Source organism: Hyla sarda, chromosome 4 (genome assembly GCF_029499605.1).
Source record: "Hyla sarda isolate aHylSar1 chromosome 4, aHylSar1.hap1, whole genome shotgun sequence".
In the NCBI taxonomy this organism is placed as follows: domain Eukaryota; kingdom Metazoa; phylum Chordata; class Amphibia; order Anura; family Hylidae; genus Hyla; species Hyla sarda.
Window position 1 is genome coordinate 192,058,170 of NC_079192.1, and position 24,688 is coordinate 192,082,857.

The 24,688-nt window shown below is 41.5% G+C and overlaps 1 protein-coding gene across 1 annotated transcript in view; it reads right to left on the minus strand.

Moving 5' to 3' along the window:
- LOC130367428 (collagen alpha-1(VII) chain-like) overlaps positions 1 to 24,688 on the minus strand; it is a 522,098-nt gene that overhangs the window by 34,669 nt on the left and 462,741 nt on the right. The window contains exons 93-98 of the mRNA XM_056569846.1: positions 17,784 to 17,897; positions 14,377 to 14,454; positions 12,201 to 12,254; positions 8,018 to 8,066; positions 1,133 to 1,167; positions 270 to 378 (exon numbers count right to left, since the gene is read on the minus strand). Of these exons, the coding sequence (XP_056425821.1) occupies positions 270 to 378; positions 1,133 to 1,167; positions 8,018 to 8,066; positions 12,201 to 12,254; positions 14,377 to 14,454; positions 17,784 to 17,897 (439 nt within the window). The remainder of the gene's footprint in view (positions 1 to 269; positions 379 to 1,132; positions 1,168 to 8,017; positions 8,067 to 12,200; positions 12,255 to 14,376; positions 14,455 to 17,783; positions 17,898 to 24,688) is intronic.

Sequence of the window (24,688 nt, forward strand, 5' to 3'; positions counted from 1 at the left end):
CGGCCGGAGCATATGGGAGAAGCTGTTTAATGTATAACAGATGCCCACCTCCAGTGCATTTAAGAAGAAATTACCATATTAGCAACAAGATGAATATCTCCTGAATGGCTACCACAATTTTACTTGGTAAAATGTCACAGAGTGCACATACTTTTCTTGATGGTTAGCCATAAAATGGCAGTAACTGATGGCATTAAAATTTCCTTACCATTCATCTGAGTGAATTGCTTTCATACTATTACACAATAGTGTTTAAGTCACGCTATTACATATATCAATATTGTCAATTATAGACTCATGAAACTCATGTCCCATTAATTCTTCTTCCTTTTGTTTTTTGTTTTTTATTTCTGTATCTATGAAGAGAGGAGCTTTTGCCTACACCCGATTATGCAGAACTTATTGTCCAGATATTGTCCTAGTAAACTAAAGTATAAATGTTCCTGTAAAATGCACACTATAGTATCTCCCACATACAGTTTAAATTGAGCAAATTAAAATTATCATAGTTCCTAACTGATAATGTAAAAAGTTTTTAAATTACACTTAATGGCAATAAACGTCAATAACATTCTATAATGTATAAGAACATTTCTCAGCCTAAATATACTTTCGACTCATGCTAAAAAAGCATAATCAGTGATTAACTGGTTACACTTTAGGCATCGAAAGTTAACTGATTTATTCATTCATCTTGCATCCAGGAATTTAAACAAATAAAGGTTATTACAAATAAAATATTTCATTCATTTTAAAAATCACAAAAAAGCCATGCTCGATGCTTTACATAAGTACTGGACAAATTGTGGTTGCTATGGTAGCAAGAAATCTAATGCTGGTGCTTAAATTCTGAATGCTTGAGGCAGGCAGAAAGTGACTGAGAAACTGCAACTTACAAGAAAATACAGGCATAACTTTATCAGGACTGAACATGCAGGCGCTTGACAAGTGCTTGACAAATCTGTCTCCTCTGAGTAGTAGCTGAGCCAAATGGAAAAATGAACGGCTGCTGCGGTGGCTTCAGCTGCTCCCATGTACATTATTTTATACAGTAAAATGGGTCTTCAATATTTATTTATCTTCAGGACATAATAGAAAGTATTTCTTCATGGGTAACATTTTTTGCTTTTACCTGAGGCGTGTACATCCTTGACTCACCTGTGCATGCTGTAATGAGAAAATTCAAGACTTGGTCAGTGGGGTAGACATGCATATTCACACATGTAGAAAGGATTTGCCTTACATTAAAATTGCAGTTAAATAATACATAAAATATATATATATATATATATATATATATATATATATATATATATATATATACACCGTATTTTTCGCCCTATAGGACGCACCGGCGTATAAGACGCACCCAATTTATAGGTGCAAAATCTAAAAAAAATTCAGATTTTGAACCCAATAGTGGTCTTCAACCTGCGGACGTCCAGATGTTGCAAAACTACAACTCCTAGCATGCCCGGACAGCCGTTGGCTGTCCGGGCATGCTGGGAGTTGTAGTTTTGCAACATCTGGAGGTCCGCAGATTGAAGACCACTGCATAGGAGGTAATACTCACGTGTCCCCGCCGCTCCGGACCCGTCACCACTGCCCTGGATGTCGCTCCATCGCTGTCGCCGTGTCTCCGGAACGTCTCTGCTGCTGGCCGGGTATCCTCGCTCTCCGTCGCCGCCATCACGTCGTTACGCACGCCAGCACACGTACGCGACGACGTGGAAGGAGAGCGCCGGCCATACAAGGGAAACCTGAACGGAGAAGACACCGAGGAGGCAGGTATGGTCCCTCCCGGTGTCCTGTGAACAACAACCCGGCTATTCAGTCGGGCTGTTCTGGACCGCCGCGGTGAAATCGCGGCGGTCCCGAACAGCCCGACTGAACAGCCGGGTTAGTGTCACTTTCCCTTCAGTCGCGGCGGTCAGCTTTGATCGCCGCGTCTGAAGGGTTAATACAGGGCATCACCGCGATCGGTGATGTCCTGTATTAGCCGCGGGTCACAGACGTTGATGGCCTCAGGGACCACCGCGATAGGGTCCGTATAAGATGCACCGACTTTGGGAAGAAAAAGTGCGTCTTATACGGCGAAAAATACGGTATATGTATATAGACTGACCTGATGATGCTACTGTAATTTGTATAGATAACACAAACAATTAAAGAAGTTGCCTCATCAGGATGGCCCCTATACATATTACTCTACTCTTATTTGGGAGCCCCCTTCCTTAGCCAAAGTGAGGAGCCGCTAAGGCCCATCTATTTATTACAAAGTCACCATATATTTTAATAGACTGCCTGTAACACTACAAATACCCTGCAGTAGTGTCTGCAGAGGAAACATATAGCTGGTTAGATTCTCAAGTGGCATAACACCATGGATTTGTCCACGGAGAGATAACATTTTCACTCTTTGTATTTCAAATCCATATGAAAATATGCATGGTAATCCACATGGAACACATGAAAAGTTTGTAGCAAATTTACTGCAGAGAAATTCATAATGTCAAATTATACCACAAGTGAATTGACACTAAGGCTAGGTATAAAAACTGCGTCTGTAATTTTGACAGCAGTAACTTAAAGGGGTATTCCAGGCCAAAACTTTTTTTTATATATCAACTGGCTCCGGAAAGTTAAACAGATTTGTAAATTACTTCTATTAAAAAATCTTAATCCTTCCAATAGTTATTAGCTTCTAAAGTTGAGTTGTTGTTTTCTGTCTAACTGCTCTCTGATGACTAACGTCCAGGGAGCTGTGCAGTTCCTATGGGGATATTCTCCCATCATGCACAGCTCCCGGGACGTGACATCATCATTGAGCAGTTAGACAGAAAACTTCAGAAGCTAATAACTATTGGAAGGATTAAGATTTTTTAATAGAAGTAATTTACAAATCTGTTTAACTTTCCGGAGCCAGTTGATATATATAAATAAAGGTTTTGCCTGGAACACCCCTTTAAGTATAACATGAGTCTCTATGCCCTTACACGCATTTGGTGCTATATGCATTTGCTAAAGAAAAATCAAAAGCTTTTAAAAAAAAGTGAGAAATGTTATACTGTGCATCACAAAACCTTCTACCTATCACTAAAGTGATGATCTGCATTTTCAGTATTATAGAGTAGCAATGGATATGAACAATAATTGTAGTAACCTAACTAATTCATTTCCATTTGCTATTTCTGCTATTAGACATAATTTGATAATATGCTGTGGATAGATACGTGGGGAAAACAATGTGATGACAATCAAGATTTACTATAATTATCCTTACTGATAACTATAAATTGGTTTCTATGTGGCCTATTAGTAGAAATCTGACTATAGTATGTTGTGAGGTGTTGAAGACGATAAGACATGAATCTCTCATTCTTCTTCATATTTTGAAAAAAAAGATACAGTAGAAGGTCAGACTAAGACTAATTAAAAGTGGTCATATTTTGAGGTACATAAATAATGCTTAAGGGTGCATTCCCACATGGCGTATTTTGCTGCGTATTTGGTGCTGCGTACTTTCCTACCCATTGACTTCAACAGGGAAAATAAAATATGCAGCAGCAAATACGCAGCAAATACGCCGTGTGGAAATGTACCCTCAAGGAGTAATCCCCTGGAAAATATTTTTTTAATCAACTGGTGTAAGAAAGTTAAACAGATTTGAAAATTACTTCTATTTAAAAATCTTAATCCTTCCAGTACATATATGCTCCACAGGAAGTTCTTTTCTTTTAGAATTTCCTTTCTGTCTAACCACAGTGCTCTTTGCTGACCCCTCTGTCCATTTTAGGAACTGTCCAGAGCAGGATAGGTTTGCTATGGGGATTTGCTTGTACTCTGGACAGTTCCTAAAATGGACAGAGGTGTCAGCAGAGGGCACTGTGGTCAGACAGAAAGGAAATTCAAAAGGAAAAGAATTTCCTCTGTAGTATACAGCAGTTGATAAGTACTGGAAGGGTTAATATTTTTAAATAGAAGTAATTTACACATATGTTTAACTTACTTTCTGGCACCATTTGATTTAAAAAAATTTTTTTGTTTTTTCCTCCTCGCATTCTAAAATCCATAACTCCTTTATATTTCCATCTACAGACCGATATAAGGGCTTGTTTTTTGCGTGACCAATTGTACTTTGTAATGAAACCTCTCATTTTACCATAAAATGTACGGCGAACCCCCCAAAAAATTTTTTAGGGACAAAATTTAAATGAAAATCACATTTTGGAGGGGTTCGTTTTCACACTGTACAATTTACAAATGTAAAAATGACATGTGTTCTTTATTCTGTGGGTCAATACGATTAAAATGATACCCATGGCTAGATACTTTTATATTTTTCTACCGCTTAAAAAAAAAATCTAAAACTTTTTGAACAAAATCAGTAATCTAAAATTGCCCTATTTTGACCACCTATAACTGTTTCATTTTTCCATATATAGGGCGGTATGAGGGCTAATTTTTTGTGCCGTCATCTGTACTTTTTTTAGATACCACATTTGCATATATAAAACTTTTAGATAATTTTTTATACATTTTTTAAAATAAAATGTGACAAAAAAGCAGCATGTTTGGACTTTTTAAAAAATGTTTACGTTTACACCATTCACCGTATGGGATCATTAACATTATATTTTGATAGTTCGGACATTTACGCACGTGGCAATACCAAACATGTTTTTTTTTTTTTTTATTACGCTTTGGGGGGTAAAATAGGAAAAACGCCAAACCAGGGCGTACATTTACGTCCGTGGTCGTTAAGGGGTTAAGTAGCACCTGAAGTATCCTTGGAGATGGATAGATTTCATGCAATTGTCTCATAAAACAATTCCAAACAGGTTGATGGCTGTAGCTATTTCAGCCATAAGCAAAAAGTAAAAGAATATACAAAGTATTGTAATTAAAGACAGTGTACCGTAAATGTGCATACATGCCTAAGAAATGAAAAAAAGATAACTCCCCTGTTGAACAGTTATATACAGAAATAAACTGAAGCTAAAGGTTATAAATGTACAATGTCCATTTGCTAATTCAGAGAGAAGCTCAAGGTGATTCATTGTACGTAGGTACATGGAGGTTTATGTGCAAATAATGTTCATTGTGTATTAGGATAGCAGAAGTTAAATATATTTCTTATATAATAGGTTACATTCAACTCTTTTGTGATTTTGTTTATAGATTTATGGATTATAGGGTTCACACAAACATAAAATAGCAGGAGGTGCTGGTGTACAGGTATATATCCAAGCAAAAGTATAAAGCTATGCTCAGACTGAAGAATTTTGAAATGTAATTCTGCGTAGAAATTACACTTGGAAATTCCGAGGCAGCAGAAACCCATTTGTGTCAATGGGAGTATGTTGCACATGGAATTTCAGCGGGGGATTTTCCACCACTAGAATTCCACAGCTGAAAGAATGATCTCTTTGTAAGGAGAATTCCATGTTAAGTTTGGACAACTATATATAAATAAGTGGTCCAGCATCCTAATTATTTGCCTCCTCCATTTTTCAATTCAAGCATTTGTACCTGGGCTCTAATTTTCCTAAACCCCTGTAAAGTATAAACTCTTGGGCTTTTTGTTTAATACATTCCTGAACTACACAGTGCTTGTAAAAGATGTTGTAAAACTATATAGAGAGCAACAATAGCATTAAAGAGTTAAGGATTTTCTGATGATGAAACCTATTTTCATATGTCTAATAAATTATCATATACTAGCTGAGTACCCAGCATTGCCCGGTTTTTCCTTCCTAATCCTTGTTGGGGAGGAAAATCAATAAAAGAGGAAGCTTTTGACTTCATATCCCGTCCTCATATATTGTTGTCATATCCCAACCCCATATCCCGACCTCCTATCCCGACCTCTTATCCCAACCTCCTATCCCAACCTCCTATCCCGTCCTCCTATCCCGTCCTCCTATGCCGTCCTCCTATCTTGACCTCCTATGCCGTCCTCCTATCTTGACCTCCTATCTCAACCTCCTATCCCGTCCTATCCCGACCTTCTATCCTGTCCTCCTTTCCCGTTCTCCTATTTTGACCTCCTATCTCGTCCTCATATCCCGACCTCCTATCTCAATCTCCTATACCGACCTCCTATCCTGACCTCCTATCCTATCCTCCTATACCGACCTCCTATTCTGACCTCCTATCCTATCCTCCTATCCCGTCCTCCTATCTCGACCTCCTATCCCGTCTTCCTTTCCCCTTCTCCTATTTCGACCTCCTATCCCGTCCTCCTATCCCGTCCTCCTATCCCGTCCTCCTATCCCGTCCTCCTATCCCGTCCTCCTATCCCGTCCTCCTATCCCGTCCTCCTATCCCGTCCTCCTATCCCGTCCTCCTATCCCGTCCTCCTATCCCGTCCTCCTATCCCGTCCTCCTATCCCGACCTCCTATCCCGACCTCCTATCCCGTCCTCCTATCCCGACCTCCTATCCCGACCTCCTATCCCGACCTCCTATCCCGACCTCCTATCCCATACTCCTTTCCCGATCTCATATCCCGACCCGCAATATGTGTACGAGGTATTGAAATATCTCCAGCCATACAGAAGTTATGTGGGAACATACATTTCCCATTGATTTGCATGGGACTTTAAAGGACATCTGCAGCGTTACAAACACTTATCCCCTATCCTCAAGACAGGGGATAAGTGTTTGATCGCGGGGAGTTCTGAACGCTGGGGCCCCCGACGATCTCCTGTACGGGGCCGCAGCTCTCCCGTGCAGGGGCAGTGCCAGCCGCAGCATGACGTTGCGGCCAGCACGCCTCCTCCCTACATTTCTATGGGAGAGGCGGGGAGGCAGCATTCGTGCCTCCCCGCATCCCCCATAGAACTGTATGGGGACGGGGAGGATACGGGGAGGAGACGGGGCATCACCGTCGACCTCTAGGTCGACGTTACGCGCCTTAGCGCTCACCATGAGCGCTAATGGCGGCGTCCAGTTAGGGAGATCGGGGGGGGGGGGGGGGTCCTAGCGGCCGGACCCCCCGCGATCAAACACTTAAATGTGATGCCGCTGCAGTTGTCCTTTAAACAAAACCCCTGACCCTGGAAAATGGGGGTGAGTAAGGGTTAAATTACCTATTCTATGTTTGTTGTTGACATATAAGTAACAAATGTGCCAAGATTCGTGTTAATATCTTTAGCAGTTTGGACGTGATGCTGGAACATACACACATACAGCTTCTAGCTTGAAAAATGATGGACTTCCATACAAACTTTCAACCTCTTTTTCACCCCCTTAAGGGTTGAATTTCGAAAAATCCTTTCTCTTTCCTCGTCTACATCTTAAAAACAACACCTGTGAAAAAATTCAGCTTTCTAGGTCCAAGGGTTTTGGCTGGGCGTTGATGAGTCAGTGAGTCAGCCCTTCTCTATATATATAAATAAAGTTATATTATTACCTTTCTGTGTTCTGTCACGATTTCCTTTCTCTTTTGACGCAAACTGTCTTCATTAGGCCAACTTCCTGTCTGGTGTACATCACAGGATTATAGTCAAGAAGGTGTAGTGGGAGGGAGATATAGTTGGATGAATTCCCAGCTACAACGCATACTAGAATATGAAATCCATTACACAATGTATACCAGACAGAAATTTGGAATAATAAATACAATAGCGCACACAGTTTGCATTAAAACCCAAGGGAAAGCATGACAGATCACATTAAGGTAGTAAAATAACTTAATTTACCAATTTATGTTAATTTATTAGAGAGCTAAAAATAGTTTTCATCATAGGACAACCCCCTTTAAATTGGTTAAAAACAGTAAATGAATGTTGGCTAAACCTGACAATTACCGGTATGTGTATGAGGAAATCCAATTTTTTCCCCAATGATAGATGTTGGATAAGCAAGGACAGTTGGATTTCAACATGCCCAAACCTATAGGTCTCAAGGTAGATACAAGATTTTAGTCTTAGTGCTGGAATTCAAATGGTGTCATTGTAGAAGGCAGAAATACAATGTGTAACAAAATTAAATTGATTTCTACTGCAACTTACCACACTTTCCAATTAATTCCTCCCTAACTAAATCTTTTACATCTTCTTCCTGCAAAAACAGCATAAAGACAGCATGAAGACAAGAACAAAACAACTTTGTCAAGATAAAACATTACTTCTTATTAAGCCCTGTCTAATTGTAAGGATATCAGTAAACAAACATTTCATAGCTAAAGGAAATAATTTCCTAAACTCCCTGATACACAGGAGTACTCCGGAATGTAAAAATTGTGTTTCAGACTGCCGGCAGTAAAAAAATAAAGGGATACATACCGGCCGCCCCCTCCCCGATGCCTCCGGTAACCTGTTTCGGCCTCAGCTGCGATCCTCTTCCTGGTTGCCGGAGAGTCATACTGCACTCAGCCAATCACCTTCTGCAGTGAAGTCCCGCCTTGGCCTGCAATAGGCTGAGCGGCATTGTGACCTTTTCAGTCCCGGCACCAGGAAGAAGACCAGTGCTGGGGCCAAAAACATCACACTGCCGCCCAGCCTATCTCCGGCCGATGCGTGACTTCGCTACGGCCGGTGATTGCCTGACTGCAGTATGACTCACCAACAACCAGCAACCAGGAAGAGGATCGCGGCGGAGGCCAAAATGGATTACAGGAGGCATCAGGGGAGCGGTGGCAGGTATGCATCCTTTTACTTTTTTACTGCCGGCAGTCAGAAACACAATTTTAACATCCTGGAGTACTCCTTTAAGCATAAATTGCTACAAGGAACAACCTAATAATAATCACAATTTAGAGCAAGAAACATAGTATTAGAGGTGTGTTCAGAGTTGAAAACATAGGATGATAAAAGTACATTGGGCAGCTAGGGGGGTATGCTATAAATCAGTGCCATACTAAACATAATTGTCCCACATGTAATAACAATAATGAAAGATTATTAGTGCAGTGATATGTTGAATGGTGGCTAGAAACAGAACTATATTATCATTTATTTACACTCTGCCTAAATTTCATGCTTAAAGTGGTATTCCAGGATTTTTTTTATTTGACTATACTACAGGGGCTGTAAAGTTAGTGTAGTTCATAATATAGTGTCTGTATCTGTGTGTGACAGTTTTCTCACAATTCTTATGTGATTTTCACCCCAATATTTATTTTTGACAGAATACAAAATGACTGCTGTCTTGGATTTTTCCCAGCTTGCAATGCGGTCGAGACCTGACTCATTAGTCAGCTGATGACAGGGAGCCTGTCTGCTTCAATGGGTGGAGAGAGCAATCTACAAGTAATGCAACAGCTGGAGGCACCCTGATTGAAAACCACAGGTCTGCAGCTCATTTATGTTTCAATGGGTGGGGTAGCTGATGTGTGGGAAGGAGGAAAATGGAATCATGGGATTTGTAGGAAAACAAGAAAACTGAAAATAGGAAATACAAGTTCACAAAAAGCTAGCCACAGTATTATGGTAATCTCACAGCATAGCCATTTAGCCCAAGACAAGCGCAGATCCTTCCTAAGCATGTCCATTTCTGTCTGCCAGGTACGTACTAAAATCACCTTATGCGGGATAACCCCTTTAATCTTTGCATTTTTCTCAGCTTCAAGAAGAAATATTTCACATTAGGGATTTGTCAGCACCGCAGAATTTATTCACAAATCTGAAAATTATAGTATGCAAGCAAGGAAAAGAGATCATAGCAAAACTATAGGCCCCTGTAGTTGGGTTATAAGCCTTCTGACATTCCAAGATCATTCCACTGTTCAGATCAGATGTATACTGACATGTAATTCTCACACATTTAAAGTAAAGTGGAATGTATTGCCCAAATTTTATTTTTACTGATTAGAGCAAGATACTGAAATATGATCTTTTTTTCTGATCTGTTTCTATTTTCTGATTCTAATTTTTTATATTTTTGTACATTATTATAGGGGCAGCCATCTTGCCTGAAATGTTTTTAACAGCATTCGGAGATATGCATTATAGCAAGGCCCATGTACATAGGCAACAATAAACATAAACAGGAGCTGTCAATTTACATGAATAGGAAAGGTTACTGGGCATAAACTGTGAAATTTGCAAAGATCATTCCACAAGGAGTGGGTGGCTAAGTTATGAGCTTTAACTATTGTCTTCTACTGCTGTCACCTTCAGGCTATGTTCACACAGGCGAATGTGAGAATTTGCGTGCGGACATTCCCCTGACAGCAGAGTGCCGGCAGAACATGCCGGCACTAGGACCACTCAGAAATGCGCTGTCTCATAGATGGCAATATACTTCCATGCTGACTCCGCAGAAAGAATAGACATGTCTACTCTTTCTGCGGACTCCGGAATTAGGATTTCCACGGCAGAAACATCTGCTGTGGAAATTCTGTTGTGTGCACAGTGCAGCAGAATCCCATTGAAAACAGATCACTTTATAACAGCCTCCTCCTATTCACATACAAAAAAGAACTTCTCAGTTTAGTTATAGGCTAAGTATGAAAATAGATATTGCAAGGTTTCAGTATTAGTTTTAAATCTAAATCCAAAAAAATAAAAAATAAAATCACCAACAATTCTTAAAAATGTTTAACATGAAAACTTAATTTAAACAATAGGTAGTTTTTGGTTACACATTATCTTATGAATCCTATGTTGCAGTATGAATTCCATATATTTAAAGGGTTTACACTGCAATGTGAATGAAACCTACCCAGCTGTTTTCTCTGCAGTCTGGAATACAGGCTAATTTCCCAAAAGCTAGAGCTGACAATTGGGTTGCCACCTGGCTAGTATTTCAACAGCACAGCCGGTATTTTGGCAACCCAGCTGGTATTTTTATATTAAAAATACCATCATTGCAATGGGCAGTATTTATTTATCTGTGGTTGCAGTTCAGTTTCTAGCACAAAGATGCCAAATTCCATAGGTTGTATCAAGGCATTCTGGGCATTGTAGGTAGTTAATAACAGTAACTCCCAGCATTCCTTCACACAGCCTATGGCTATGCAGCTGATCCAAAATTACAACTCCCAGCATGTTGCACCATAACCTATACTACTTCATAGTACAACAGGTTGGGCGTTGTCGTTTTGGTTTGGGGCACCTGCAGAGCCATAGGTTGTATGAGGGTATGCTGTAAGCTGTAGTCAGTAACTAGCTGCAACTCTCAAATTTAATAAATGCGATCGAAAAGTCACCTCAAAACAAAAATGGTAGCGTTAAAACTATAGATCACAGTGCAAAAAATGAGTCCTCACACAGCCCCATATATGGAGAAATAAAAGAGTTATAGGGGGTCAGAAGAGCACAAAATGTTCCCCGCATATGTAATATATCAGTAATATCACTTCTTGTGATGTCACGCATGTATAATTAATTATGTGAGGTATTTTTTTTCCCGAGAAAGGTGGCAATCCTAGCTAAGAGCTACACTGCTCTTTTCTACTCCTTACATCTATATAACAGTAAAAGAGGGCACAGTGCTCTACTGTGACAAGACAGAGATATGATAGGGCTAGGAAGAGTCTGACCTCTTGTCCTACCTCGCCTCAGAGCTTCGTGGTCCCAAATATTGTACTATGAATAAGTAAGAGCACAAAATGAAGGCCACCAGGAGGTTTTCTTATAGATAACTTAGGCTCAGAGAACAGTCACACTCATGTAAACAATGCACATGAGGGGCCAGTTTTTATTGTCCTACAAATACAACTTTCAAACATGACATTGGCCGTAGATTTATTAATCTGTCTGAAACAAAAACTGGTCACAGCTCAGCTTTCACTTTACCAGTGCTCGATAACATATGAAAGCTGAGCTGTCATAGGTTTTTATGGGCAAAACCAGACAGTTTTTGTCTCAGAGAGATTGAAAGATCAGGGCCACTGTGTCCCAGATTTATCAAACTTTGTGAGGGAAAAAGGGGAGTGATTTTACCACAGCAACCAATCACAGCTCAGCTTCCACTTTACCAGAGCTTGTTAGCTGAGCTGTGATTGGTTGCTGTAGAAAAATCACTCCAGTTTTTCCTTCTCCAAGTTTGACAAATCTGGGCCTTAGTCTATAGACCTGACTTTCAAAGATAATAACCCATTTGCTACGCACTGTATTGTAATGCATTGTAACAATGTATCAGTTGTTTTTATAAAACTCAGGTCACCTCCAGTCCTAGAGATATTTTTCACACAATGCCAGTCAGTAAAGTACATGAACTGACATGTAAACATGGAATTATAACACTTACAGATAGCCCGGGGTCTCCCTTTTCACCCTTAAAGCCCTCAGGTCCATTTCCTCCCTGAAAGTAAATTTGCATAAATGTTAATATTATTGGAATATGCAGAATAATCTCACTTACAACAATGTTAATGTAGAATGCTAGATTAGTACTGAACACTTACCTTCGGTAGAGTTTACAGAGATCCTCAACATAAACCCTAAACCTTAGATCTAATCTCTGTGCTTATAAGAAGGCCAGAACTTCCCGGTAAACAAGCGTCACTCTTATAGATCTGTGCTAGTTTACAGAACAAGTGCTGAATGCCTTGTGGGTAGGACCAGAAGAATGATTGCTGGATTGTTTGTGCGGCTCTTTGGGCAATCAGTTGCAATTCGCACATCCATTATTACACTGGGAATCGTGAGGTCTGCGGACAATTATTTTTTGGGGATCAAAATGACACGATCAGCCGACAAATGTGCATTTACTCATTCGACAGCTGATTTTTGGCCCTATTACACAAGGCGATGTCAGTATGTCTGGCCAATAATATCCCTGTGTAATGGGGCCCTTAGTTCCCACTTTATCTATTCCTAAAACCCTGTTTGTCAAGGGAAGGTTCAGCAACACACAGACACACACGAAAACCTATCCTCATAACAGTGTCAGTCGGAGATTCTTCATCTTGTTCAACAGTAGCCTGATATCAATGCCCTAATACAGGCACCTCCCTATAGTGACACACACACACATGACTCCATATAGTTGCAGAATAAAGTCAGCAGTGCCAACCAAAGGAGCATATATTGCTCCAGCCTCTGTGAGCTCCAATGTTTGCCCCAAGCTCCATATTTCTAAAGCTATATATAGCAGAAAACAAAAAATAAATCTATTCTGGTATCCTTTGTCCTATCAATCTCTGTAGCAAATGGTAATCCAAAATAAAAGAAATCAAAGTTTACTAATTTTTATGTAGAAAAAACTGTTATATTTAATTATATAAATTGATAATGTACATTAAAATTAAGATCCTGCTCCTAAACCTGTACCGTCTCCTTGACATAATTTATCTTGAGGAATGGGATGCCACTCAATAGCTCAAAGTCTAGCTACATTGTTTTGCAGGAATGGGTTTAAATGTTAAAGAGTACCTGTCACCAAACTAAACTTTTAATATATTGTTCCTTATGTTATTATAAGACACTTTGCTATTTACTTGCTGTTAAATTTCTTAACCTTTATATGTTTTTAATGTGTTCCCAAACAGTTAATTTGGTCTCCCCCCGGACTTGCAGAAGTCTAAGCTCAGGGAGTGTGTGCCGGGCATGGCGAGTCACAGCTCTCGTATGCTTCAGTGACGTCGCCCCTGCTGGGGAACGCCCACTTTCTCCTGTCGGGAGCTCACACAATGTGAGCAAGGGAAAAGGTATGATACATATCTTTTTAATGCTTGGAATTTTTAGGGCAGGAGGGGTGTTAGGAGTTATTAGTGAATATAATCTGAGTTAGTTTAGAAAATATGATTTGATGACAGGTACTCTTTAACTGCTGGTCTTCAATCTTGCTGTATTTACATGTAAATAAACACCCCTGTATTTATACCAGTGGCCCCAGAGATCAAGGATTCAGCTGGGAATGGCAGCATATCAGAAGCATTTGGATAAGTATATGTTTCTTTAGATATCTTAAAGGGGTACTCCGGTGCTTAGACATCTTATCCCCTATCCAAAGGATAGGGGATAAGATGCCTGATCGTGGGGGTCCTGCTGCTGGGGGTGTTCGCTCCGGGTCTGATTACTGCCGATCAAGGGGTTGGAGCGTTGTGATGTCAAGGCTCCGCCCCGTGTGACATCACGCTCCGCCCCCCTCAATGCAAGCCTATGGGAGGGGGCGTGACAGCTGTGATCAGCAGAAATCAGACCCGGAGCAAACACGCTCCGGGGATGGATTTTAACGGGGTGCAGTGTGCAGGGACCCCTGCGGGACCCCTGCGATCAGGCATCTTATGCCCTATCCTTTGGATAGGGGATAAGATGTCTAAGCACCGGTGTATCCCTTTAATGAGCAATTTGTTTTTGTAAAATATTCACAAATTAGGACTAATGCATTTCCAACTATTCAGAATAAAATATACAATACAGGGTGGGACAGACATTTGCCAACATTGCCAAAATGTAGATATCACTATTATATCTCTAACCATTTCACCCTTTACTCCTGGTATTCCTGGATCTGCTCTTGGGCATGGCAAAGATTTTCCTCTTTTTCCTTTTTCCCCCTTAATAAAAGAACAACAAATCAAAGTGTTTAGTTCACTAAATGGGCATCTAAAAATGTAATCTTCTACTTGTAAAATGCAATATTAGGTGCCTGTTTTAAGTAGCCTAACAACAATTTTAAATGGGCGCCCTCATTTAAAAACATTTGATATGTCATAGAGAGATGTCAAAGTTTAGATAGGTGGGAGGTCAAACCCCCACCGAATGCTAGAATGACCCAGGAGCATGTTCTCTCCCCTCTATGTGCACGTGACCAAGATGGACTTCCATAGTAACCATGTTCTGTCACGTGTACAGAGTCGGGAGAAGCAGTGCTCAGCCAAAGGCTGCTTCCCGATTGTTCTAGCGATCAGTGTCCTGGTTGTCTTAATGTCTTCTTTAGTCATAATACTTCTAACAACACCATTTATGTTCAGAGAAAAAAAATAAAACATTTTATCCTCCTTCAAAGGAGATTTTCCATAGATCTCTCCTTCCTCACATGAATCATCCTCAGATGACCCAACATTAGCAGCAGTATCAGAATCAGGAACAAGACTGTCAAAAATGGAAGGCTTTGGCAAATGCACAACAGTGCGAGTCAGAATTCTTTGGTTAAAGGGGTACTCCTCTGGAAAAAAAAAAAAAAAAAGTTAAATCAAATGGTGCCAGAAAGTTAAACAGATTTGTAAATTACTTCTATTAAAAAACTTAATCCTTCCAGTAATTATCAGCTGCTATATGCTCCAGAGGAAGTTTTCTTTTTAAATTTCCTTTCTGCCTGACCACAGTGCTCTCTGCTGACACCTCTTTCCATTTTAGGAACTGTCCAGAGTAGGAGCAAATCCCCATAGAAAACCTCTCCTCCTAAAATGGACAGAGGTGTCAGCAGAGAGCACTGTGGTCAGACAGAAAGGAAATTTAAAAAAGAAAAGAACTTTCTGTGGATCATAACAGCAGCTGATAAATACTGGAAGGATTAAGATTTTTTAATAGAAGTAATTTACAAATCTGTTTAACTTTCTGGCACCAGTTGATTTAAAAAAAAAAAATGTTTTCCAGTGGAGTACCCCTTTAATGAACCTGCAAAGTTCATCCATTACAAATAAGGACTCTTGTTGAGCCCCTTCTAAAAATAATAACGCTATAAATGTTATACCTACAGACCCATACAAGGCCTTGTTTTTTGCGTCACCAATTCTACTTTGTAATGACATCACTTATTTTATAACATAATATGCGGCAAAACAAAAAATGTATTTGTGGTGTGAAATAAAAATAAAAAACAAATGTCATTTTGAAACTTCCCTTTCTATGCAGTGCACTTTTCGGTAAAAATGACACCTTATCTTTATTCTTTAGGTCCATATGGTTACAAGAATACCCAATTTTGGTACTTTTTATTTTTATTTTACTACTTAAAAAAAAAAAAATTATAACTAAATAAACCAAAATTACAATGTTTAAAATTTTCACCTTCTGACCCGTATAACTTTTTTATTTTTCCGCATATGGAGCTATCTGAGGTCTAATTTTTTTTGTGCCATGGTCTGTAGTTTTCATAGGTACCATTTGTTTTGATGGGACTTTTTGATTGCTTTTTATAAATTTATGGTATATGAAGTGACCAAAAATGCACAATTTTGGACTTTGGTATTGGTTTATTTGTATGCCATTGACAGGGCATTTTAGCTAACCTTATATTTTAATAGTTCAGACATTAACGCACAGGGCGAAAAATTATTTCTATTCACTTAAGAAATAGGAAATGAGGGGTGATTCAAACTTTTATTAGGATAGGGGCTTATTCACATTTATCAACTTTTCTTTTTACACCTTTCCCTTTTTTTTTCACCCACATATGGGGCTATACCATGCAATCTTTTGATTGCATTTACTGGTCAATGCTATGCCATAGCATAGCATTAATCAGTGTTATCGGTGTTCTGCGGCTCCAGCCTGCTGAAGCTTCCTGGATTAGCAGAGGACCAATCGGACAGCGTGGAGGCAGATAAGGGCCCTCCCGCCGTCCTCTCAGCTGATCGGGAAATTGCGATTGTCCCGATCAGCTCTACTGAGCTGCTGGGATGGTTTCACTTAAATTTTAGATGCCGCAATCAACTTCGCAGCGTCTGAAGGGTTAATGCCCGGCAATAACTATGGGTCCTGGCTGCTGATAGCAGTCGGGACCCACTGGGTTTGCGTGCTCAGCCTGTGAGCGTGTTTTAAACGCCGGTAATGGGACCAGGGCGTACATGTACGCCCTGCGTCCTTAAGGACTTGGGCACAAGGGCATACTTGTACTTAACATGTTAAAAAACACAAAACAAAACAAAAAACATATTTGGTATCATTGCATGCAGAATTGTCCAAACAATTAAAGTAATGTTAATGAAACCGCATGATGAATGGTGTAAACCTAACAAAAATACAGAATTTTTTGGTCACATAACAAAAGTTTTGGCTCAAAAACACAAAGATAAAAATGGATTGTGTCTTCTAGGGATTAAAGGGGTAGTCCATTATCAAAAAATCTGGGCATAAGGTGTCCGACCACGGGGACCCTCTGCAATCTCCTGTTTGGCATCCTGGCACACTTCATGAATGCAGTGTGTCGACCACAGCACAAACCAGTGACCAACATGCCCACTCCATTCATCTTTATGGGAGAGCTGAAGATACAGCATTTGTGTATCTCCGGCTCTCCCATAGAGATGCATGGAGGAGGCGTGTCGGTCACAGCTTCGTGCTGAGGTTCGAAACACTGAGCTCATGCAGAGAGGGTACTGGGCAGGAGATCTATCACATATGATTTTTGATACTGGATAACTCCTGTTTTTGATACTGGATAACTCCTTTCAGGATGCTGGAGTATTTTTTTCTGTACAGGTGTGCTCAAAATACAAAAAAGTGCAAATCTTTTGATTATATTTTTTCTCTGTGTCAGTTGCAGTCCTGATTCTGTCTAAAAATACTGATAAAAATGAGCTCCAAATTGAGAACCTAATACTAACCAAAGTACTACAAGTGAACTGAGCTGTACTCTCATTTTTATGCTGCTTGTCAGTCTTGCTTACTACACATAAATAGATTTTGTAAAAGTTATGCGGCAGTTGCATAGTCTCTTTTGTGATTAAAGTGGAATGATATAGCAGACGATATAATTAAGATGATATTTCTGGCTCGCTACATTTTAATTTGAAATGTTTATATTACTGTAAATTGCAATTGAATATTGAGATTTGGTAGGTGGTATCAGACATTCAGTTATCTGTGTTTCTATGTTTAGAATTGTATTTAAAAATAACCTGGCTAGCTGGGCTTAGCCTGCTATTGGGAATTATCTTACCTTTATTCCTGTATCTCCTTTTGGTCCAAGTCCTTGCCTCCCTGGAGGCCCAATTTGCCCTGGGTGTCCAATTGGTCCCCTAAAGCCGCTTAATCCAGGGGATCCTTTACTACCCTATAGAAACATGTTTTGTAGTTTATACATGCAAATTAATATGAAACAGGCAAATTATTTTCAGATTTTCTTCTTTTTTGTTTAAGTTTGAAGGTGTGTTCCTATCTTATAAGTCACGGCCATCAATTTATCATAGGTGTGGGTCTGAGCTCTGAGACATCTAGAAACCTGAGAATAAAAAGGTACAGCAGGACCGCTTTAGCTCTTTGTCTCCAGTTTTCCCCGCCCACAGTACAGGGTAAAACAATTGAATGATTGCAACATAATATGAGGGCAAGAGTTCCTTGATTTTCAGAATTGGTGGGGGTTGCAGCGGTTGAACCTTGACTGATGATAAAGTGACAGCATATGTTTGCAGTTATGCCATTAGTTTGCAATATACCTCCCTAGCCAATCTCTTTAATCTTACACATCTTTAAAAAATTCATCTCTCAACCCATCCTCTTTGTCCAGCTACTGCCCCATCTTGCTCCTCGCCTTTGCCTCAAAACTCCTTGAACAACATGTCTAACTTAAATTGTCCTCCCACTTCTCATCAAATTCACTCTTTGACAACCTGCCATCTAGTTTCTGTCCCCACCACTACCGAAACTGCCCTAACCAAGGTGGCCAATCATCTGTTGACCATCAAAGCCTCTCTCTGAAGGAGATTTATCATTCTTTTCAAACGTTTGGCTTTTATAAGACAATTTTATCAAATAGTCGCATGACCTAGATAAATAAGTCGCACGTAAGCAAAAACCGGGAAACCTGCTTACAAAAGCATTTTTTAAAGCAGAACATTTTTCCCTCATGTTAAGAGCCAAAGTTCTTTATCAACCCTGTGTGAATGTGTGTATCTGAATGTATGACTACTACTACTCCCATCATGGAACAGACTCCTTTCCATGATGGAAGTAGTAGTTCCCTGGCTGCAGGTGGCTGTGGAGGCTACATTAGTGTTTTTACTACTACCCCCATCATGGAACAGACTCAGTTGTATGATGGGGGTTGTAGTATAGGGGATAAGGGATTAATCGCACCGGTTCTCACTTCTGAGACGCGATGCGATCAGCAGTTATAAAGCAGCATGCTGCGCTCCCCTGCCATGTTTATACTACTGTGTAAACTTTCATTTTTAAATCCCCTGCTGGGAGCCCTGACTGGCCGGCACCAAGGAGCCATTCAGGGCTCCCGACGGGGTTTTTAAACTACTACTTTGTCCCCCAAATTTATGCCTCCCATGCATTTTTATAATAATTCATTGGCCCCAGTGTGTTTATAATAATTCATTGGCCCCAGTGTGTTTATAATAATTAATTGGCCCTTGTGTGCTTATAATAATTAATTGGCCCCAGTGTGCTTATAATAATTCATTGGCCCCGGTGTGCTTATTTCCCCTCCCGATGCCTGTTCCTCATCTTCTTGGAGCAGGGCAGCAGCAGGGACATGTAGGGAACCGGCGGCGCCCAACACGTCTCCACTGCTGCCCTGCTCCTAGCGCAATCAGCGTGCTGCCATTACATGTCTATTCTGTGCTGCTCATCTCTGTACCCCACGCAGATGAGCAGCAGACAATAGACATATCCTGGTGGTGCGCTGATTGCACTAGGAGCAGGGCAGCAGCGGGGAAGCATCAGGCGGCGGCAGCTGCGCCATGGAATGAATTAAGCCCACATGCCAGACATGTCCCGCTGCTGCCCTGCTTCAAGAAGAGGAGCAGGCAGCGGGAGGGGGAATAAGCACACTGGGGCCAAATAATTATTAGATACACACCGGGGCCAATTATTAGAATAATGAATAATGGGTTATTTATGTAGTCTGTCAAAATTCTTACACAATTATTTTGTGCCTTATTCTATTTTAACACAACATTAAACCCTTAGGGACTAAGGTAATTTTGGCCTTAAGGACCAGAGCATTTTTTGCACATCTGACCACTGTCACTTTAAGCATTAATAACTCCGGGATGCTTTTACTTATGAATTTGATTCAGAGATTTTTTTTTCGTGACATATTCTACATTATCATAGTGGTTAATTTTTGTCGATACTTGGTGAAAAATTTTAAAATTTCATGAAAAACCTTGAAGCTCTCTGCTTGTAAGGAAAATAGACATTCCAAATAAATTATATATATTGATTCACATATACAATATGTATACTTTATATTTGCATCATAAAGTTGACATGTTTTTACGTTGGGAAGACCTCAGAGGGCTTCAAAATTCAGCAACAATTTTTCAATTTTTTACCAAATTTTCTAAATCGGAATTTTTCAGGGACCAGTTCAGTTTTGAAGTTGATTTGAGGAGCCTTCATATTAGAAATATACCCCATAAATGACCCCATTATAAAAACTGCACCCCTCAAAGTATACAAAATGATATACAGAATGTTTCACACGAATAGCAGCAAAGGGAAGGAGAAAATTCAAAATCTCAATTTTTTACACTAACATGTTCTTGTGGACCCAGATATTGAATTTTTACAAGGGGTAAAAGGAGAAAACACCCCCAAAATGTGTAACTCAATTTCTCTCGAGTAAGGGAATACCTCATATGTGAACGTAAAGTGCTCTGTGGGTGCACTAGAGGGCACAGAAGGGAAGGAGCGACAATGGGATTTTGGAGAGTGAATTTTGCTGAAATGGTTTTTCGGGGGCATGTCGCATTTAGGTTGCCCCTATGGTTCCATAACAGCATGAAAGAAAACCACATGGTATACTATTTTGGAAAATACTCCCCTAAAGGCACGTAACAAGGGGTACAGTGAGCGTTAACACCCCACTGGTGTTTGACGACTTTTTGGTAAAGTCAGATGTATAAATATTTTTTTCCTTCACTAAAATGCATTTTTTCCCCCAAATTTACCATTTTTACATGAGGTAACAGGAGAAAATGCCCCCCAAAACTTGTAACCTCATTTCTTCTGAGTATGGAAATACCTCATGTGTGGATGTAAAGTGCTCTGTTAGTCCACTACAAAGCTCAGAAGAGAAGAAGTCACATTTGTCTTTTTGAAAGCACATTTTGCAGAAATGGTTTTTGAGGGGCATCTCGCATTTAGGAAGCCCCTATGGTGCAAGAACAGCAAAAAAAACAAAAAAAAAAAACACATGGCATACTATTTTGGAAACTATACCCCTCAAGGCACATAACAGGGGGTACTGTGAGCCTTAACACTCCAAAATTTGTAACCCCATTTCTATGGAAATACCCCATATGTGGATGTAGAGTGCTCTGCGGGCGCACTACAATGCTCAGAAGAGAAGGAGCGCCATTGGGCTTTTGGAGAGAAAATTTGTTTGGAATGCAAGTCGAGGGCCATGTGCGTTTACAAAGCCCCCATGGTGCCAGAACAGTGGACCCCCCCCCACAAGTGACTCCATTTTGGAAACTACACCCCGCACGGAATGTAATAAGGGGTGCAGTGAGCATTTACACCTCACTGGTGTTGATTTTCATGGACCATTGTTCCAAAAATCTGTCAGACACCTATGGAGTGTAAATGCTCACTGCACCCCAAACCTCCAGCTGTTGCAAAACTACAACTCTCAGCATGCAGTGACAGAAGGGCATGCTGGGACTTGTAGTTATGCAACAGCTGAAGGCATACTACTACAACTTTCAGCATGCCCTTTGGCTGTCTGTGCATGCTGGGGGTTGTAGTTTTGCAACAGCTGGAGGCACACTGGTTGCAAAACACTGAGAGTTTGTTACATAACTCAGTGTTTCCCAACCCGTGTGCCTCCAGCTGTTGCAAAACTACAACTCCCAGCATGCATGGTCTGTCAGTGCATGCTGGGAGTTAGTTTTGCAACAGCTGGAGGCACACTGGTTGGGAAACACTGAGTTATAAAACAGACAATGTTTCCCAACCAGGGTACCTCCAGTTGTTGCAAAACTACAACTCCCAGCATGCCCAGACAGCCGATGGGCATGCTGGGAGTTGTAGTTTTGCAACAACTGGAGGAGAACAGTTTGGAGACCACTGCATTTTGGTGTCCAAACTGTAGCCCTCCAGATGTTCAACTCCAACTTCAACTCCAAGCATGCCTAGACTGCCCAGGCATGCTGGGACCTGTAGTTCGGCAACATTTAAAGGGCCAGATGTTACAGAACTGCAACACCCAGCATGCCTGGACTTTCTAGGCATGCTGAGAGTTCTAGTTTTGCAACATCTGGAAGAGCACAGATTGGAGACCACTGCACAGGGGTCTCTAAACTGTAGCCCTCCAGATGTTGCAAAACTATAACTCCCAGCATGCCAGGACAGCCAAAGGCTGTCTGGGCATACTGGGAGTTGTAGTTTTGAAACTCCTAAAAGCAGCAGTGAAGATCACTTTACAGTCTGGGTTCTCAACCTGGGGTACGCGTACCCCGAGGGGTACGCCAGGGGCTGTCAGGGTGTACGCGAAAGCGCTGTCAAATACCGGCCATGCATTGGCCAGTATTTGACAGCGCATAGCAGAGAACGGCCGCGGCAGCTTACTGTACAGTAGCGCGGCTCGAGCTGCGGCCGCGGCTACTGTAAGTGAGCTGCGTGGTTGACGGGGAGACGTGTGGCCTCCCCTGACGTTGCGCAGAGTTGGCGCACAGCGCAGGAGGACATCACACGTCAGTGCGGCCCTGCCGAACATCCCGTGAAGGAGCAGGCAACGGGACTGCAGGACGCCAGGTAAACAACTGTATGGGATGGAGGGGGGACTATATGGGACGGAGGGGGACTGTATGGGACAGAGGGGGAATGTATGGGACGGAGGGGGGACTGTATGGGACAGAGCACAAGGCATTAAGATGGAGGGGGAGAGGGATAATGGCATTTAATTAATCAATTAAAATGTAATGCCTTGTGCTTTATTACTCCCCCCCCTCCGCCATTATCCCTCTCCCCCTCCACCTTAATCCCCTTGCACCATTCCCCCTCCCTCTGATCCCCTTTTGCCATATCAGATAATAATGGCACAAGGGGATTAAGATGGTGAGGGGAAAAATGGCAAAAGGGGATCAGACGGAGGGGAGGAATAATGAGACAAGGGGATTAATATGGAGGGGGGGGGGGGGTTGATTATCCCCCCCCCCTCCATCTTAATCCCCTTGTGTTATTATTCCTCCTCCATCTTTATCCCCTTGTGCCAATATTCCCCCCTCCCTCTGATCCCCTTTTGCCATTTTTCCGCCCTCCAACTTAATCCCCTTGTGCTATTATTACACGATATGGCAAAAGGGGATCAGAGGGAGGGGGGATAATGGCAAAAGGGGATCAGAGGGAGGGGAGAATTGTCAACCCCCCCCCCTCCTCCATATTAATCCCCTTGTGTGATTTTTCCTCCCTCCCTCTGATCCCCTACTGTCATTTTTTCCCACCTCCATCTTTATCCCCTTGTGCCAATATTCCCCCTTTCCTTTGATCCCCCTTTGCCATTCCCTCCCCTCCAACTTAGTCCCCTTGTGCTATTATTATCCGATATGGCAAAAGGGGATCAGAGGGAGGGGAGAATTATAACGCCCTTCCATATTAATTCCATATTAATGGGACAAGGGGATAAAGATGGAGGTGGGAAAATGGCGCAAGAGGATCAGAGGGAGGGAGGAATAATGGCACAAGAGATTAAGATGGAGGGGGGGGGGGGTTGATTATCCTCCCCCCCCCCTCCATCTTAATCCCCTTGTGCTATTATTCCCCCTCCCTCTGTTCCCCTTTTGCCATTATTCCCCCCCCCCCCCTCCTTCTTAATCCCCTTTTGCCATATTGGATAATAATGGCACAAGGGGATTAAGATGGAGGGGGAATAATGGCAAAAGGGGATCAGAGGGAGGTGGGAATAGTGGGACAGGGGGATTAAGATGGAGGGGGAATAATAGCACAAGGGGATTAAGATGGAGGGGGGATAATAGCACAAGAGGGGGGATGCATTAGTATAAAGGTAAGAACACGCCTTTTGTCCGCGAGTACCCCTCGCGCGCAAGTTCCGAGTGAGGGGGTACCCGCGGACATACTTTCAGGCCTTGGGGGTACGGTCGCCGAAAAGGTTGAGAACCACTGCTTTACAGAATCTGCACTACTGCCTCTGATGCTGCCTCCTCCACTTGCCTGCTGCCTCCCGGTGTGACTGCCGCGTCGGACCCCGCAGGTATGTGCTGCTGTCCCCCCCGCAGCTCTCGGGGTCCTCTTCCCCCTAGGGGCGGGCAGAGCGGGGGATCTGAACTTTAACCCCCCCCCTCCCCCCCCCCCCCCCTCAGCTGAGACACTGTGATTGGTCTACAGGGACCAATCACAGTGATCGCTGACCAGGACCATCCACAGATGGGGGGCTAGCAGAAGTTATCTCCCGCTGGTAACAGCGGGACTTCTGCCATTTAACCCGTGCGGTGCCGCGCATCGCTGGGTTAACTGAATGCCTTATATAAATCGCAGAATGCGCGAAGGACTTTCACAATCCGCTGTTAATATAAGGCATTCTGCCGGAAGGGGTTAATTTTAAAATTTAGAGGGTACGCCAGCATGTACGTGTCCTAAAATTAACAAGGTGTGCATTGTGTATTTTCAACCTTAAAATTAATGGAGTTAATTAATATATATATGTATATATAATTAATATAATATAATTATATTAATATAATATAATTATTTTTTTCTATAATTAACATTAATGTAGCTTTGTTGCATGATGCAGAACAAGAACAGTTGTTTAAGTGGGTCTTAATTTCCTTTTCTCAGCACTTTCTGTTCGACCTGGAATACATATGCAACTTTTAAATGGAGATGCTACTTTTTTCTTCATAAATAGCGACTATCGCATTTGATAAA